The 18,721-nt window shown below is 39.5% G+C and overlaps 2 protein-coding genes across 5 annotated transcripts in view; one reads left to right on the top strand and one right to left on the bottom strand.

Moving 5' to 3' along the window:
- Positions 1 to 18,721, bottom strand: part of PLEK (pleckstrin) — a 145,926-nt gene that overhangs the window by 72,403 nt on the left and 54,802 nt on the right. The gene's annotated exons all lie outside the window — the stretch shown is intronic.
- Positions 4,851 to 18,721, top strand: part of CNRIP1 (cannabinoid receptor interacting protein 1) — a 36,096-nt gene continuing 22,225 nt past the window's right edge. Inside the window, exons 1-3 of one of the 4 annotated variants that reach the window (XM_019021566.4) lie at positions 4,926 to 5,234; positions 5,461 to 5,705; positions 7,623 to 7,773. In XM_019021566.4, coding sequence (XP_018877111.1) covers positions 5,527 to 5,705; positions 7,623 to 7,773 — 330 coding nt within the window. In that variant the 5' untranslated portion in view covers positions 4,926 to 5,234; positions 5,461 to 5,526. Of the gene's footprint in view, positions 5,706 to 7,622; positions 7,774 to 18,721 lie in introns of all 4 variants that reach the window. The other 3 variants (XM_019021565.4, XM_004029344.5, XM_031008283.2) reach the window with 3 other exon arrangements.

Raw genomic sequence — 18,721 nt, forward strand, 5'->3', positions numbered from 1 at the left:
AGCCATCATGGTGGCAGATGCCCATAATCCCAGCTACTCAGGAGGCTGAGGCAGGCAGATCACTTGAACCTGAGAGGCGGAGATTGCAGTGAGCCAAGATCACGCCACTGCACTCCAGCCTAGGTGACAGAATGAGTGAGACACTGTCTCCAGAAAAAAAAAAAAAAAGTAACCCTCAGGGAGAATGAATTTGAGGTTAAAAAAAATTGAGAATTCACTTTTAGCCATGTTATGCTTGGGACACCTGTTAACCTATCAGACACACATGTAGAGATATTCTGTCAGGAGTTGGTTATGTGAAGCTGGAACTTAGACAAATGTTTGAACCTGGAGATATAAAATTAGAAGTATCAGTGTGGTAGAAATAATACAGATATTTCCACCTAATGTAAGGAGGTTTGTGTTCTTTTTCAATGGAACTCTAGCCAGCCTCACAAAAGGAGTCAAGAACAGGAAAAGTAGAAAACTATCTTCATGGAATCTAGTTTTAATTGAGTATTTACTTTCATTTGTGGAGAAAAAGTGAGTGGAGCTGTCCTGGTTGTTCAGGAAAGATAACATTTATGTCGGGAAACAGCAAAAGTATTATTTGGAACATAAATTGCTATGCTAAATTGGCCCAGAACAAAATACAAAACTGACATTATGATCGCCATCACCTGACCAAGGTGCATGTGACTGTATAAGGAGGTAACCAGATCCCCTAAGAGCCTAGCAGACAAATGAGGCCTATTGCTTACTGCCATGGCTACAAAATCCTTTGGGTCTAAGGGAGGACCTAGGTTCTTCAGAATTGGTCCAGGAGGATGGCTTTGTCTTTATGTCTGTTAAATCTAGCCAGAAAGAAAGCCCTGATATAAATGTAAAGTGTACCTGGCTGGGCACGGTGACCCACACCTGCAATCCCAACACTTTGGGAGGCTGAGGCAGGTGGATCACTTGAGGTCAGGAGTTCAAGACCAGCCTGACCAATATAGTGAAACCCTGTCTCTGCTTTAAAAAATACAAAAAAAATTAGCTGGGCATGGTGGCACATATCTATAATCCCAGCTACTCAGACGGCTGAGGCATAAGAATTGCTTGAACCTGGGAGGCAGAGGTTTCAGTGAGCTGTGATTGCACCACTGCTCTCCAACCTGGGTGACAGAGCTAGACTCCATCTCAAAAATAAAAGTAAAATAAAATAAAATAAAATAAAATGTAAAATGTACCAGTTAAGATCTCTAATGGTAAGACATTCTGAGGTAGGCAAAGGGAAGGAGTCAAGCACCTCATAAATCATTGACACTAATTTAAGAATAAAAATAAGAAATAACTCCTGCAGATGTTAAACTGTACCTGAACACAAACATGAATACAAAGGAAAATACATTGTTAAATGTGCTGGTATTATATTGTGTATATGTGTTTGTGTGTCTGTATAACCCAAGCCCAGGACACATTATGACACATGACATAATTGAGTGTATACATATGTATGTGTATAACCCAGTCCCAGCACTCTTAACTACGTTATTTTCATATACATGCACACGACTATGTCCTGTGTCATAATTCTAACTGTTTTTGAACTCTATATTATGAATTCAGCAGAGACTGGAACAGCGAATATGGAATGGTTGTTAGCACGATGTCTTAGTCTGTTCATGCTGTTATAACAAAATACCTTAGCCTGGATAATTTATAAACAACAGAAATTTATTGCTTACAATTCTGGGGGCTTGGAAGTCTAAGGTCAAGGCACCAGCAAATTTGGTATCTGGTGAGGGTTCACTGTTTGCTTTATAGATGGCAACTTCCCGCTGCATCCATACATGGTAGAAGGGGGCAAATGAGCTCCCTCAAGCCCCTTTTACAAGGGTACTACTAATCCCATTCACGTGGGCAGAAGAGCCCTTACGACCTAATCACCTCCAAAAGAACCCACTTCTTAATACTATTGCTTTGTGGATTCGGTTTCAACACAGCCATTTTGGGGGAACACAAGCAGTTGGGAGGCTGAGGCAGGAGAATCGTTTGAACCATAGCATGTGATTCCTCTGAATGACAACTAAGTCCATTGTTCACTTGGGCTCAATTTCACAGTTTTCAAAAGAATGATAATAAGCATTGTCCATTAGACAGACAATGTTTAAGATCACCAATCTGAGGTAATAATTAAAGAATCTACAATAAGACTGAAAGCACTAGATACCTTAAAAATATATAGCAAGAAATGAATTAATGCAGGAAAAAAAGCCAAATACCGCATGTTCTCATTTTTAGTGGGTGCTAACCATTGGGTACCCATGGACATAAAACAGTTTTTCAACCCTTACTTGTCTCCCTCCCTCCCTGGCTAGTAGTCTTCATTCCATTGGTAACAATAGACACTGAGGACTTGAGTGATGGGATCATTTCTACTCCAAACCTCAGCATCATGCAATACGCTCCAGTAACAAACCTGAATCTAAACTAAAAGTTGCTACATATTCAGCAAGTATATTTTTAAATAAAAATAGTTACAATGTATTGAGTGTCTCTATGGGCCTGATATTCTTGCATATTTTACACAATTTCATTTGGTTCTATGAGCATCATCTATGTCACCATCATCATTTTACAAATGAAAAAACTGGGGCTCCAGGAGACTAAAGCAGCTTTGCTCAAGGTCACTCAGCTTGTAATCCACAGATCTGGCAACACAAACACAGATCCATCAGACTCCATATTCATATTCTTTGCACATATGTATCAGTGATGATAAATTTTCCAATTACTTTTACATTTATTAATTTCATTTTAAGACATTACATTGCATGGTCCTGAAAATGCTATTCCTAATGGATATTGCCCAGCATTAGTAACACCTTGTATTTGAAAAGTAATTTTTTTTTCAGACAATTTCCATTTCCTCATTCAATTCTCACAATGTTGGGAAGGAGGTATTTTAATCCTCATTTTACAAAGGATGAAAATTGAAACATAAAGATGTTAAGTTATTTGCATAAAGAAACTAAAAAGTGGCAGAGTTAGGATTTTTAAATTTAATTTTATTTATTTATGAGATGGCAGTCTTACTATTTTGTCCACACTGGCCTCAAACTCGTCGGCTTAAGTGATCTTCCCACCTTAGCCTCCCAAGTAGTGGGGACTACAAGAGTGCACTACCTAGCCAGGCTAGAACCAGAGTTTTTTGTTTTTGTTTTTGTGTGGGTTTTTTTTTTTCAGATGGAGTCTCACTTTGTTGCCCAGGCTGGAGTGCAGTGGCATGATCTCGGCTCACTATAAGCTCTGCCTCCCCAGCTCAAGCGATTCTCATGCCTCAGCCTCCCAAGTAGCTGGGACTACAGGCGTGCACCACCACGCCTGGCTAATTTTTTGTATTTTTAGTAGAGACAGGTTTTGCCATTTTGGCGAGGCTGGTCTTGAACTCCTGGCCTCAAATGATCTGCCCTCCTTGGTCTCCCAAAGTGCTGGGAGTCCAGGCATGAGCCACCATTCCGGCCTTAGAACCAGGTTTTAAAATGGAGTCATCATCCTCCAGGTCCAATGCTCTTTTCGATACACAGGTGGAAGTTGGCTTGAGATTGTGGGGTTGCTAAACAAAAGGTTGAGGAAAAAAGGCAAAATTTCCAAAAAGGCTTTTAAATGACCCCAAAAAGATACTCACCCTCTTTCCACTACTCATAAACCATAATAACCAACATTAAGTTTACTGTGTAACTCTCTCATTCTTTTAAAAGAGCTAGTACAAACATACACATTTATATTCTTTTTAAATTTTCATTTTTCTAAAACACTAGAGATGCTGCTTGCAATTAGATTTCATCATTCCAGGTAAATCGCAAGGATCTAATTAATTTTAAAGATTTGAAAGAATTTACATATGGACATGACTAAGACCACAACCATAAGTCAATTCAACAACGATTTCTGGAGCACCTACTATGTGTCAGGCACTATTCTGGCATGCTGGGGAAACAGCAACAAACAAAACAGACAAAATGCTCGCCCTCAGGCTTTGTTTCCCAGCCATCCCACTTTTATCATTAACAGTTTTTGCCTGTGTGTTTGCCAATGCAACCTATATTTCATTATTTTGATAGTTGTGTAACGTTCTATAGTATGGGTATATAAGAATTTATTCAGCCATTTATTTATTGGTTAACATTTCATTTAGGTTTTATTTTTATTTTTGCAACCAATATTGCAATAAACACCCATATTACATATATATTATATGTATAGCTTATTATTTCTTAAAAAAAAAAAAGCAGTCTAACTTGGGTAAACAAAAACTGCCAAGGAAACGCATCCCTACCCATTTGTTCTCACTAGCCCACTTCATTTCCCAGGTGTGCTCCCTGGCTCTGGTACTATCCATCTGGGTGGTGCTGAAGCAGGTGCTTTCTCTGCTCCGGGAAGCCATTCCCAGTACAGTCCTCACCCCCTGAGTCTCCCCTCGCTTCCAAAAGTCAGCTGTCTACCGACCTCTGCCACGAAAACTGTCTAATCACGCTTAATATGCAAATCTAAACTCTGCGGTGTCGCATATGGCCCCCTGCCAATAATCCTTTGACCCATCCCACCTCTTGGCCATTTTGTCACCAGAATGCCTTAGGCTCATGTCAGTTGCCTTTTACAGGGTTAATAGCTCACCCTTCAAAATCTGTGTAAATATATGTGATTCATTACATATATTTATGTATGTGTCATTTTTGGGACGAGCATACGTATAATGGAAAATGTACACCCACAAGAAGATGTAGCTCCTTGAATATGGTTATTTTCTTTCTCTTGCATCCATTCCTAATCCAGCGTGGCTCCATCACGTGGAATTGCGCCTTTCCTCGGCCATTTCCCCTAAGCTTTGGAAAGACTCATATTTCCTGAAATTTAAATCACTGGCTAGCGGTTTCCTGTCCCCCCTTCCCGCCTCCCTTTACCCCCCCCTCAGCCTCCTCCCGCCTGGCTGGCGCCGGATCCGCGAGCAGCAGTGTCCACCTCACGTAGCTGGCCGAGGCGGTATCCAGATTCCGGGGGTCTCGCTCCTTGGCATAGTGGTCGCTTAACTCCAGCGCCTTCCCAGTGCCTCCCAAACCTCTCCTCCTCCTGCCCGGGGCTGTTCTAGGAGGAGCCTAAATGTCCGCTTCCCCAGCTGAAGGGGATTGTGGTGCGTAAACAGGATTAACTCCCTCGCCCCCAGCTGCGCGGATCTGCGCGGCGGCCTGCGGGCCAGAGCGAGCCTTCGGGTGCGTGGAGGGCGCAGCACTGGAGCGGGGGATGGGGAAGCGCGCGGCCTTGGAGCCGTCTCTTGGGCCCGCTTCCTCGCCGAGTGGGGAGGGGGGCCACAGCCTAAGGAGCTGCTCCTCAAAAGCCCGGGCGGACGGCGGCGACGGCGCGGGTTCCTAGCGGCAGCCTTAGCTCCACCACCTCCCTCACCCTCCCCGCGCTTCCTCTCCGCCCCTCGCGCTCCAGCCACTCGGCCGCAGCCCGCGCTGTCCTCCGCCCCCCGGAGCCGCCGCGCCAGACCCTCGCCCAGACATGGGGGACCTGCCGGGCCTCGTGCGCCTCTCCATCGCGCTGCGCATCCAGCCCAATGACGGCCCGGTCTTTTACAAGGTGGACGGGCAGCGCTTCGGCCAGAACCGCACCATCAAGCTGCTCACCGGCTCCTCCTACAAGGTTGAGGTGAAGATTAAGCCCAGCACGCTGCAGGTCGAGTGAGTGCGGGGCGCCTGGTGGCAGCAGGGTCGCCCATGGGGTACAGGCAGAGGACTGAGGCCCCCAGGACAGCCCGAGCCTCTCAAGGGCCTCTGGCCTCGCGCCGCTCCCAGCGGGCCCGGGGGTTGGAGGAAGAGGTCATTCCCTGTCCGCCTTCGTCCCCTTCCTTCCCTTTGGCTTGTATTCCTCCATTCTCGCTTCCCTCCACCCATCGCAGTGACCTCAGTGGGTTCTTTAAAATCAGTGACAAGAAACCAGGGTTTTTGCTTGTCTGTTTCTTATAAATTTCTGCTGCCTTCTGTCCAGCCTTGGGCGCGGAACCGCAGGCGGTCGGGGTGGAGCAGATGGGAGAGGTCCGCAGGGTTCACCTCCGGCAATCCCAGCCCTCCTGCGCGCGGTCCAGGCGGCCCACCGGGTCTGCCCGCAGGGATGAAGGAGGGAGAAAGGAGGAATGAGGTGGAAAGGCAGGGGAGGGGTGGTTATTGGGGCTCCCTGAGGGATGCTCCCCACTCCCTTCGCCATTCAGTGGCTGGGACCCTGGGGTGGAGCAGCAGACACTAGTAAGAGAGCGGCCGCCCCTTCTCTGGCCTAGTTTCACGGTTTTCCATGCCGTATGCTGTTCTTTTTCTCCTGAGTTTTCTGTTCAGGCTGGTGATGGTGCCTGGGATTAGCAACATCCTCACAGCAAGAGGATGTTTTTTGGTTTATCCATGGCAGGGACGATTTCTTCCCAGCGACCGCTGGATAATGCACCCAGTAGACCTCTGGCGGGAAAGTGTGTGGGAGCATGCAATAGCCTACCGGGAAGAACTGCGGGTGGAGCCCTTAACCTCTCGTTTCTACCTACCAAAGTCTAGTCTGCAGAGGGAAAATAAACCAGCATTTATTGTATCTACTACATATGGTGGGCATTATTGCGGGGGTGGAAGGACTTTGTATTCATCAGATACTACTTATAGCTTACGTTTTAATTCAGTAAACTTGTATTAGCCTTCCAAGGTGCAAGGACCTAGAACCAAATCTGGATGGTTTCTGGTACTCCTGATTCATCTATTTGTCAGCATCCCCCACGGCTCCATGCACCCTTTATTCTCACATTTCCCAATGTTCTGTGCACCTGGATATAATCCAGGCTTTTCCTTTCCCTTCTTTCCTGCCAACCTTATCCCCGGAGTTATCTGTTAATATATTCCTTTCTTTTTTTTTTTTTCAGAGTATTCCTCTAGTGTTCAAACTAATCTAAAAGTTAATTTGTTAGGAATAAAACTATTTTTTCTGGTTACATTTTAATGCTATCAAGGATTTCTCAACTCTAATCCTGTGGTTCTCAAACCTGAGTATATATCAGAATCACCTGGAGTGCTTGTTAAAACACAGATGCTGGAGCTCTCCCTAGAATTTCTAGTTTAGTCTATGGTAGGGCCTAAGAATTTGTTTTCTGAGGTCTGCAGGTGATGCTGATACTGCTGGTCCAGGGACTTGGCTTTGAGAACCATTATCATAACACAAAAGAATGATGCCAGTGAGAATTTCTGATGGTGTAGAAGGCTTGAGGTACTCCAAATCATAGGACCCCTGATTGTTGGAACAGGAGAAAAAAAGTATTAGAGGACGAGTTCAGTATTCTCAATCCTACTCGCATATTAAGATCACCTAGATAACCTTAAAATAAATGTACCAGTGTCCAAACTACATCCCAGGCCAACTGAATCCTAATGTCTGGGGCTGGGGATAGGTAGGTTTTTAATTCATAAATAGGAGAAGCACTGCCCCCTGAACTTGCAGAACTTTCTCCCACACCACAATGCCCCCCTTAGTGAAACCCTGTAAGTTTCCTGCCTAGAGTTTTGGTCCAAAACAGGACAGGGTGCCTAGGCTAATTTCAACCGTATGTGGTCAACTCAAGTCTATTGCAGGAATATTTCCATTGGCGGTGTGCTTGTCCCACTGGAACTGAAGTCTAAAGAGCCTGATGGGGACAGAGTTGTTTATACGGGTACATATGACACAGAAGGTGTGACGCCAACGAAGAGTGGAGAACGGCAACCCATCCAGATCACCATGCCGGTAAGGCTTGCTTGCGGGTATAGGCGTATGGTGCCATGGAAAATGGAAACCACAGAAAAGAAAACAGTCACTATCTCTCTCTAAGAAAAGGTGTGTTGGGAGCCGATTACTGTGGAAATTGAGTTGTGGATTTCCTTCAAGTATCTGCTGGAGAGAGAACTACTTAATTAATGCTCTTTTGCATGACAGACTGACCCTGTAGATGCTGAAAAGACACCATAAGCAGAAGCAGATGGTTCTGGAAGAGACAGAACCTACATTGCCATTTTCCCAGTTATAGTCTACTTCAGAACTGGTTTAGATAATTGGCTGTGAAAAGTTTCTGACTCCAAGTAGGCCACAATATTCTGGTTAAGAGAAAGCTGATTTGAATGACACTTTGCTACTTAAAGCTAAATGGAGGAGCCAAAAAAATTGTCATGGGAAAAATACACCTCTTATATAATATCCTATAATACACCTATTTTATATAATATATACCTATTATATATACACCTATGTAATATATATACCTATATTATATATACCTATTATATATAATATCTGGTAATCCTATCAGATGTCATATATAATAAAATGATATACCCTGGTAATATGGCCCCAAGTAAGAAAAAACAAATTGGTAGAAAGGATAGAGTCAAGACATAGATTTAACTATATGTGCAAACATAATAAATAGGTGATGAAGCAAGCTTGCTAAAGCACAGGAAAAGGAAGGTTCACCTAAACTGCTGCTTGCAAACTGGGCAGCCTTTTCCCTCTGCAAGAACAACCTTCAACTGTCTGCCCTCTAGCTTTATAGGAAGTATCACAAGGGTTCTCAAATATCGGTATGCATGAGAATCTCTTTGGGAGTTTGTTTAAAATTCCAGTCCTAGGTTCCCTCTCCAGTGATCTTAGCTCAGTAGAGCTAGGGTGGGGACAGAGAAACTCTTAGCAAGCATACCAGATCCTGAAGAGGATGGTGTGGGAATGCACTTTGAGAAATGCCTATCTAACCTTTGGAACCTTAAAGTGTTCCCACTCCCCAATATGCTTTTTAAAACCACAACAGTCACATAAGGAAATAATCTAGCAGCTCATCCCTTTGCATCCAATGTTTGAACTATTTTTAGAAAGTGCTGTTGTTCTGTCAAAGAACCTTCAACACAGAAAAATACAAAAATGAGGGAAATGTATAATTCCTGCAAGAGAGAAGTGTTGTTAACATGTCAATAAATGTTCTTAGAAAGTTGTTTCTATGTCTTTGAATATATATGTGTGAGCCTGGGCAACATAGTGGGACCCTGTCTCTAAAAAAATTTTTTTTAGTTAACCGGGTGTGGTGATACCACACTTGTAGTGCCAGCAACTTGGGAGGCTGAGGCAGGAGGATCACTTGGATCCAGGAGGTTGAGGCTGCAGTGAGCTATGATCACACCACTGCACTCCAGCCTGGGTGACAAGAGTAAGACCCTGTCACTAAATATATATATTTGAGTATCATTCCATATATATACTTTTTTCTACTTGTATACATCTTTCGATGTCAAATATATGCCCATATATATATGGAATGTCATTTTAAAGTCTGTATGGGTATTGTATTTTATGAATGTATCAAATTATCCTCAGTCACTTATTGCTGATTATTTCTGGTTTTCGGTATTATAAAGAAAACCACATTACAAATCACTGAGTACTGTACAATTGTCTAATGTTTTCTTGATTCCTAGAAGAAATGTGCATGTTAAGCATTTTATAAGACTGCCTCACTGACCTCCAGAAAAGCTGGGCAATTTACACTCCTATCATCTGTATTTAAGTATCCATTTCTCTCTGCACTAGGTATAGTTTGTCATGTTTACATATTTTTAATCTGATTGAAATAATTTAATTTTTACTTACTGTTAATTTGAAATCCTGACATGTTCATTTACTATTTGTATTTGCTTCATGGATTATATGTTCATAGTTTTCACCCATTTTTCTGCTTAAGTGTATCTTATTGATTTTTTGAAAAATCTTTATAAATTTAAAATCGTCATTTTTATCACATCTTAAGTGTTCATTTAATATTTTAATTTTTTATTTTGTTTACAATATAAAGTATAAATTTTGTAGTCAAACATGTTAGCCTTTTCCTTTATTATTTTGCAGTTAAGATCCAGCTTAGAAAGTCTTCCTTGACTCCCAGATTAATTAATTATATGTAGACGTATACACAGTGGCATTTGTGTATTTTCATCTGAACTCTTATGGTCTCATTTGTTAAATTTTAGATGAATTACAGATTTAGATATTATTTCAGTTCATACTTTTATATTGGAAAGTATTTGCCCACAATGTCCTAATACAATTACTTAAATAATCTATGCTTCTCCAAAGGTCAGTTTCATAGAAATTTCTTATATTGCAAAAATTTTATCTCCTCCTATACTCCCTAATCTATTCCATTGATCTATCTATTGTTACACCAATACTGCATTGTTTTAGATACACTGTTTTTATAATATGTATTCATATACTTTGTAACTGACCACCTTACTGAACTTGCTTACTAAAATTTTTCAGCAAATCATCTTGGGTTTTTCATATAGATGGTCAGAATCTGAATATAACTGTCTTTTTTTTTTCCTGGTCATATTGCATTGTCTAATGTTTCTAGAATAATGTTGACTGCTGCTAGCAGTCAACTACAGCTAGTAGCAGTAGTTGGAGATAATATATCTTATTTGATATATTTGATGAATTACATAAAGTAATACACTTCCAAATACTAAACCTTATTTTTTACAATAAGCCCTACTTAAACATGTATTATTAATATATTGCTAAATTCTATACGCTCTTTTATTTAGAATTTTTAGATTTTTAGAATTTGCTTGCTTTATCAGCAAATATTTGACGATTTCCTGTATATCAGGGACTCAGGGGGAAGAGTGGTGAACAAAATAGATAACCCGGGTTTCATAGAATTTCTGATCTCGAGGGTGGAAACATACCTTATACATGATTATCAATGATAAGGTAAATAATTGCTAATATGAAAAGTATAGCGAAAAAGTAGTGCTGTTAGAGTATATACCAAGGGTCTTATCCTAGTCCAAGATTTGTGGGATGGTTTTCTTGAGGAAAAAATGAAGGATGAATAAGAGTTGGGGAAAGAAAGAGCATCTGAGGAAAGAGTAGTTGTAAAAGTCAAGAGCTGAAGACAGCGTATGTGTTCTAATGGATGAGAAGCCCAACATGGCGGGCATAGAGTGAGGCAAAGACAGTACAAGATAAAGCCAGAGAGGTAAGTAGGGGTTAGATGATATAGAACCTTTTTGCCACTGGATTTATCCTAATGACTATAGGAAATCATTGAAGTTTTTGAAATCAGCTTTGAGATATGATTAACGTAAAATGCACCAACTTTACAGTTACATAGGTTTTGACAAGTAGATGCTACTATATAATCACCACCCCAATAAAGACAACAGAACACTTCTATTACCCTGAAAATTATTTGCAGTTAATTCCTCCCAACCTAACCTATCCTGAGCTTGCCATCTCAATATGTTAGTTTTAACTATGTAAGAATTTCATGTAAATAGAACAGTGCTGTTTGACTTCTTTCACTTAGTATAATGTTGAGATTCACCTATGTTGCACATATCAGTAGTTGGTTCATTTTATTGCTGGGTAGTATATTATGTTGTGTGGATATACCATAATTTCTCCCTTTACCAATAAATGGACATCTGGGTTGTTTTCAGCTTTTGCTATTATGAGTAAAGCTGCTGTGAACATTTGAGTATAAGTCTCAGTGAACATATTTTCATTTCTCTTGAGTAAATACCTAAGAGGACAATTGCTAAATCACATGGTAAGTATGTGTTTATCTGTGTAAGAAATATCCACACTGTTGTACCATTTTGTATATCCACCAGCAGTGTATGAGATTTCTAGTCACTTTACATACTCAATGTATGTCTTTTTAATTTGGAAATTCCAAAGACATAGAAGACCCAAAACAATCTTGTTTGATCTATACTGTAGTCCTTAAAACAGGTAGCATAAATCTTCTAGCTTTGTTTATTCTAAGTTCTTTTGCTTATTCTAGGTCCTTTGTGTTTTATATAGATTTTAGAATGAGCTCGTCAATTCCTCCAAAAATTGGGATATAGAGTTCCCATTAAACCTATAGGTCAACTTAAAGATATTTGACATCTTAATATAGAGTTTTCTATACCATGAACATGAAATATCTCTTAGGTCATCTTTAATTTTCTCCACAATATATTACAGTATTTCCTCTACAGACTTTATACATATTTTGTTAAATTTATTGTTTCATATTTTTGAATAATGTAAATGGAATCTTTGCTGGTATATGGAAATAAAATCGATTTTTTTGTATATTGATGTTGAATCCTGAGACTTAGCTAATCTCACTAATCCTAATAGCTGTTTTTGGAGGATCCCTAGGATTTTCTAAATATGCTATCATGTCATCTGTAAATAGTTTCTCTTTTCTTTCCAATCTGTATTCATTTTATTTATGGCCTAATTGCAATGGCTAGGACCTTCACAGTATGCTGCTAAATAGAAATGGTGAGAGTGGACATTCTTGTCCCTCAGTCTGAGGGAGAAAGCATTCTGTTTTTCAATACAAAGTATAGTAGCTCTAAGGTTCTTTATTGTAAATCTTTTTATCAGGTTAAAGAAGTTCTCTTCTATTCCTGGTTTACTGAATTTTTTTTAATCATGAACGTATTATAACATGTTTTCAAATAGTTTTTCTGTATCTTTTGAAATGATCATAAGGTGTTTTATTCTGTTTATGGTAGATTACATTGCTTTTTCAAAGTTAAAATAACCTTGAATTCCCAGGTTAAATACCACTGGTCATGGTTTATTCTCGGTATGTATAACTGGATTTGATTCATTAATATTTTATTAAGGATTTTTGACATCTATGTTCCGGGGGGGATATTGGTCTATGGTTTGCTTTTCTTATAATGCCTTTGTCTAGTTTTGGGTATCAGAGTAATGCTGGCTACATAAAATGATTTGGAAAGTGTTCATTCTTCTATTTTCTGGAAGAGTTTATATAGAAATGATATTTTTCTTAATGTCAGAATTCACCAATGAAGGCATAGATTATACTTTATTTGAAGATTTTTTATTACAAATTCAATTTCGTTAATAGATATCGGGCTATTCAGGTTTTATTTCCTGAGTTTTTGTAATTTATCTTTGAAGTCATTTATTTCAATTAAATTGTCAACTTTATTGCCATAAAGTTGTTTATAATCTCTGCCATTCTTCAGTGTCTTAGGATCTCTAATAATGTCTACTCTTTTACTCTTTGATCCTTTTTCTTTTTTTTTTTTTTTTTCCCGGAGATGGAGTCTCACTCTGTCTCTCAGGCTGGAGTGCAGTGGTGCAATCTCGGTTTACTGCAACTTCTGCCTCCCAGATTCAAGCAATTATCCTGCCTCGGCCTCCCAAGTAGCTGGGATTACAGGTGCGCACCACCATACCCAGCTAATTTTTTGTATTTTTAGTAGAGATGGGCTTTTGCCATGTTGGCCAGGCTGGTCTTGAACTCCTGGCCTCACAAGATCCGCCCACTTTGCCCTCTCAAAGGGCTCAGATTACAGGTATGAGCTGCCGCGCCCGACCTACTCTTTCACTCTTGTTATTCAAAATTTTAATTTTTATCCCCTCTGATTAGTCTAGCTAGAGATTTCAGTTTTATTGGCCTTTTCAAAATCCTAGCTTTTTTTTTTTCACATGCTTCACTCTGTTTTTCTACTTCATTGTTTTCTAATCCTATATTTATTCCCTTCCCTTGTTTGCTTTGAAATATTTTAACTTAAGTATAATACATATACAGTAAAATGATCCCTTCATAGAGTTATTTCTGCTTGTCAGTAGTTTGGTAACGATGCATCTTAACTGGTTTTTCCCCCCTTGGGGATCACTGAATTTCTAGAGGTTAATGTTTTCACCAAAATTGGAGTATTATTAACCATTGTTTTGTTAAATACTTTTTTAATACTTCATTCTCTCCTTTCTTTGTAGGACCCCAACTAAACATATGTTGAAAAGCTTGGTATTATCCCATAAGTCTTTGAGGACATGTTCAAGTTTCTTTCTTTTTTTAATGGATCTTCAGATTAGATCATTTCTACTGATGTATCCTTAAGTTCACTGATTCTTCTATTTCTAGTCTTGTGCTTATCTTCTAAATTCTATAACATTTTTTAGCTCTAGAATTTTCATTTGTCTTTTTTATAATTTCAGTTTCTCAAGATTCCTTATGTTGGCTAATTGAGACCATGTTTTCCTTAATTTATCTGAGCACATTTGTAATTGCTGGTTTGAAGTATTTAATAAATCCAACACCTGGCTCTAGTTAGAGTAAATTATTACAGCCTGACTTTTTTTTTTTTTGAATATGGGTCACACTTTCATGTTTCGTTACATGTCTGGTAATTTTTGGCCGCAAACTTAACGTTGTGGATAGTTTATTACCAACTCTAGTTTCTGCTTTATTCTTCTGAGTATTACTGGTTTTTTGTATTCTAGCTGGCAGTAAACATTCCTGTACTCAAACTTCAAATTCTATCTTCCAGCAGTATGCAGCAGCTGATCTCTTTGCTCAGTTTTTATAACTTCCAGTTGCTGCTTTTCTAGCCTGGCCTCCTTTTGTGCCCATGGAGCTTAGCAGTCAGCCAAGGAACTGGAGAGCTTATACTGAGATTTTTGGATATACCCACCCTGAGGTTCCCCTATTTCTCCAGCTGCTCTATCAATCCAAAACTGTTTTGCTTTATTTGAGATGGAGTTTCACTTTTGTTGCCCAGGCTGGAATGCAGTGGCGCGATCTCAGCTCACTGCAGCCTCCATCTCCCGGGTTCAAGCGATTCTCCTGCCTCAGCTGCCAGAGTAGCTGGGGCTACAGGCGCGTGCCACCACGCCTGGCTAATTTTTGTATTTTTATTAGAGACAGGGTTTCACCATGTTGGCCACGATGGTCTCGAACTCCTGACCTCAAGTGATCCACCTGCCTCGGCCTCCCAAAGTGCTGGGATTACAGGAGTGAGCCACCGTGCCTGGCCAATCCAAAACTCTTTACTCTGATACCTACTTCTGAGGTTAGGGAATGTACTCAAAATACATGCATACATACATACATACATACATACGTAAATATAAAGCAGCTATTAATCTTAGCACAACTTTATCTTTCAAGGATTGACTTTTTGCTGGTTTGTCTGCTTTTTCAATGGCCCCTATAGGGTGTCCATGTCCCACTATCCTTCATATGCAGTTAGCTAGGGATTACAGTGGAGTTTATAGTCAGATTTGGGGTTCTATTCCTTCTGCAGATCTCTTTCTTCCAGGATTTTTCTAGGTTATTTCCAGCTTCTCTGCCAGTCCTGATGCTGTCTTCTGCCACTTCCAACGGATAGGGCTGTCATTTTCTCCTGCCAGTCTTTCAAGGGGTTGAGAAGTACCCCTTTCTGGTAATGTGATAAGATAGGCACCTTAAAAGCACTCTAGTGCCAGTGCTTAGATTAGAAGTGGAGACAGAAAAGCAAAGAACAATTAGAAGGCCTTTGCAGTCTTAAATTTTGGTATTAGGGTTAATAGCTTTGCGAAGTGAATTAGGAACTTTTTTATAGTTTATGCTCTGAAACAATTTACATACCATAGGACTTAACTGTTACTTGAAAGTCTGACAGAAATTTCCCATAAAAGTCAGGACCAAAAATAAAGATATTTAGAAGGAATGTCTTGAACTCTCAATTTAGCCCATGACTTTTGCCTTTTGGGGGTTTTATTGAGTGACTATTATGTTTTTCTGAGGAAAACATCCATTTCTACAGAATTTTAAAATGTATTTTTAGACCTCTAGAAATATTAAATGCTACTGATAGACCAGTTAAGCCATCAAAAACAACACCCTTAAACAAGTTCAGAAGCACTTTTACTGAGTTGCACATTGACACTGGGCTTTCAAAGGTTATGAAAGTTTGCTCTAAGAAATAGCTGTGTGTAAAAACAGCTCACTGCTAAATGCCCTAAATGTTTCATGTGGAGTGTTTTTATTTTTATTTTTGTTTTGTTTTGTTACAAATTAGAGCTAGAAAGGCTTTTAACTTTTTTTTCTTCTGGGAAACTGAGAATATTTCTCTCCCTTCTAATGATGAGATGATTTAACTCCTTTTTCGGACTGTTTTCTGAAGTCTGGGTCCACCTGAGACATTTCAGTGCTCACTGAAAGGGGGTGGGGGAGAGGGCAGGCATCTCTCTTGTTCATCTAGTCGTGTGCTGCCTTATTGGGTAGAAAAAAAAAGTTCTGCAAAAACTTTAAAATCACTGATAATTGACAATCTGTGTTTTTTTAATTTTTGCACCAGCAACCAGACAGCCCAGCATCAAATCTAAGCTCAAACCAAGCATTATGTTTAATATGCTTATATTTCAGACCATGATTATGTGTGTTTTTTCATTTTATATAAAATGCTAAATACCTTCTTAAATTCTTTGTAAAATGATATAGGTATAAATATATAAATTAAGGTTAAATAAGGTGGGAAAGTTAAATTATAAAATCTAAAATTACGGAAAAATCAAAATAGACTAGAAAAATTAACTTGATTTTTAAATAGAAATCGTAAAGAAAAATAAGAAATTATGTCTCTACACAGTATAAAGTAAGAATAAAACAACAGAAATATGACACTTCTTCAAGAGTCTGTGATATTTTAAAAATACCAATCTTCAACAGAAATATTGACAAAACATTTTCCAGAAGAAGAAACTAAATTAAAATGTAGAAATGTGCATTCTTGTAAATGGTAGTGAAAAGTAAACTAGGAACTCTATTTTTTAAAAGTAATTCCCAATGACATCGTTTTTTTGTTGTTGTTGTTTTCTTTTTTTTAATAAGAGACAGAATCTCACTCTGTAACCCAGGCTAGAGTGCAGTGGCATGATCATGGCTCATTGTAACCTCAAACTCCTGGGCTCAAGAGACCCTCCTGCCTCAGACTCCTGAATAGCTGGGACTACAGCCACATGCCACCATGCCAAGCCAATTTTTAAATTTTTTGTGGAGATGGAGTCTCACTATGTTGTCCAGGCTCATCTCAAACTCCTGGGCTCAAGCAATCCTCTCACCTCGGCCTCCCAAAGTGCTGGGATTACAGGGGTGAGCCACCACACCTGGCCCAATGATATCATTTTTCTAAACAATGCCTTCTTTGCTGTTAACATTGTAAAATGGTTTGTATACTTTAAAAGGACCAAAATGGTCATATGTGGGAACAGCCATAAAGATTCATTTCTTTTGACCAAATAATTCCACTCCTATTAAAGTAGACATATATACAAAATTATTTATTAAAGCACTTTTTGTTAGAGGGCAACTGACATATCTAATATCTGGGGAGTAGTCTAATTGTCATGATACATCATGATAAGTGTCCTATGTCATCATTAAAATTGGAACAATGAGGCCAGGCACAGTGGCTCACACCTATAATTCCACCACTTTGGGAGGACAAGGCAAGAGGATCGCATGTGGGCAGGAGTTTAAGACTAGCCTGAGCAATATAGCAAAATCCTATTTCTACAAAATAAAAAATAAAAAATGAGCCAGACGTGGTGACATATGCCTGTAGTCTCAGCTACTCCAGAGACTGAGGTGGGAGGGTTACTCCAGCCCAGGCATTCAAGGCTGCAGTGAGCTATGATCAAACCACACTATACTCCAGCCTGGGCCACAGAGTGATCCTGCCTCAACAAACAAGGACAAAATTGTAACGATATGTAGTTAGACAATATATACAATCCTATAACATTTTGACAAAATTGTAGCAATGAATATGTAGTTAGACAATATATACAATTGTATAACATTTTGACAAAATTGTAACAATGAATAGTTTGACAATATATACAATTGTATAACATTTTCACAAAATTGTAACAATGATATGTAGTTAGACAATATATACAATTGTATAACATTTAATGTTAAATAATTGCAACTGTAAAATATGTATATGTGAAGGGGATCTGAAAATCAACTGAATCAAAATGTAAGGATTACTGCCACTTTAAAAATTTGCTCAAATTTATGAATCTTATTTCACTTTTTAAAATCATGCAAATCATCTAAGATGCTGGGACACATTCCTAGCCTTCCCCTCTGTGCCCAACCAAAAAGGAATTCTACAGGGACTTGAATGGCCTTCTGTCCTGTTTGGTGTGATTGTAAATGACAGTATTCGAGAATCTGACTTTCTTCAAAAAATAACTAAAAAAAAAAAAACTAATGCAATACCCTTAAGGGTAAGTTTGTAATCTTTTTTTTTTTTTTTTTTTTTTTGAAATGGAGTCTTGCTCTGTCACCCATGCTGTGGTGCAATGGTGCAATCTCGGCTCACTGCAACCTCCACTTCCCAGGTTCAAGCGATTCTCCTGCCTCAGCCTCCCGAGTAGCTGGGATTACAGGCATCCGCCACCACGCCCAGCTAAGTTTTGTATTTTCAGTAGAGACAGGGTTTCACCACGTTGGACAGGCTGGTCTCAAACTCCTGACCTCAGGTGATCCTCCCACCTCGGCCTCCCACAGCGCTGGGATTACTGGCGTGAGCCACTGTGCCTGGTCGCCATTTGTAATCTTTATACCATGATGGAGCTAAAAGTGGCCTTAGAGATTAGATAGTGGAATACACTTTTCATTGAAAACTCAGGCCCAACAAGTTCAGATATGTCTAGGATCACACAGTTAATTAGAGGTAAATAGTATCCTGATACTCTTTTCTTTCCTTTTTTTTTTTTTTTTTTTTTTTGAGATAGGATCTCACTATTACCATGTTGTTATCTCACTGTTACCCAGGCTGGAGTGCAGCAGCGCAATCATAGCTCACTGCAGCCTTGACCTCCCCAGACTCAAGCG

The sequence above is a fragment of the Gorilla gorilla genome, chromosome 12 (genome assembly GCF_029281585.2).
Source record: "Gorilla gorilla gorilla isolate KB3781 chromosome 12, NHGRI_mGorGor1-v2.1_pri, whole genome shotgun sequence".
Taxonomy (NCBI): domain Eukaryota; kingdom Metazoa; phylum Chordata; class Mammalia; order Primates; family Hominidae; genus Gorilla; species Gorilla gorilla.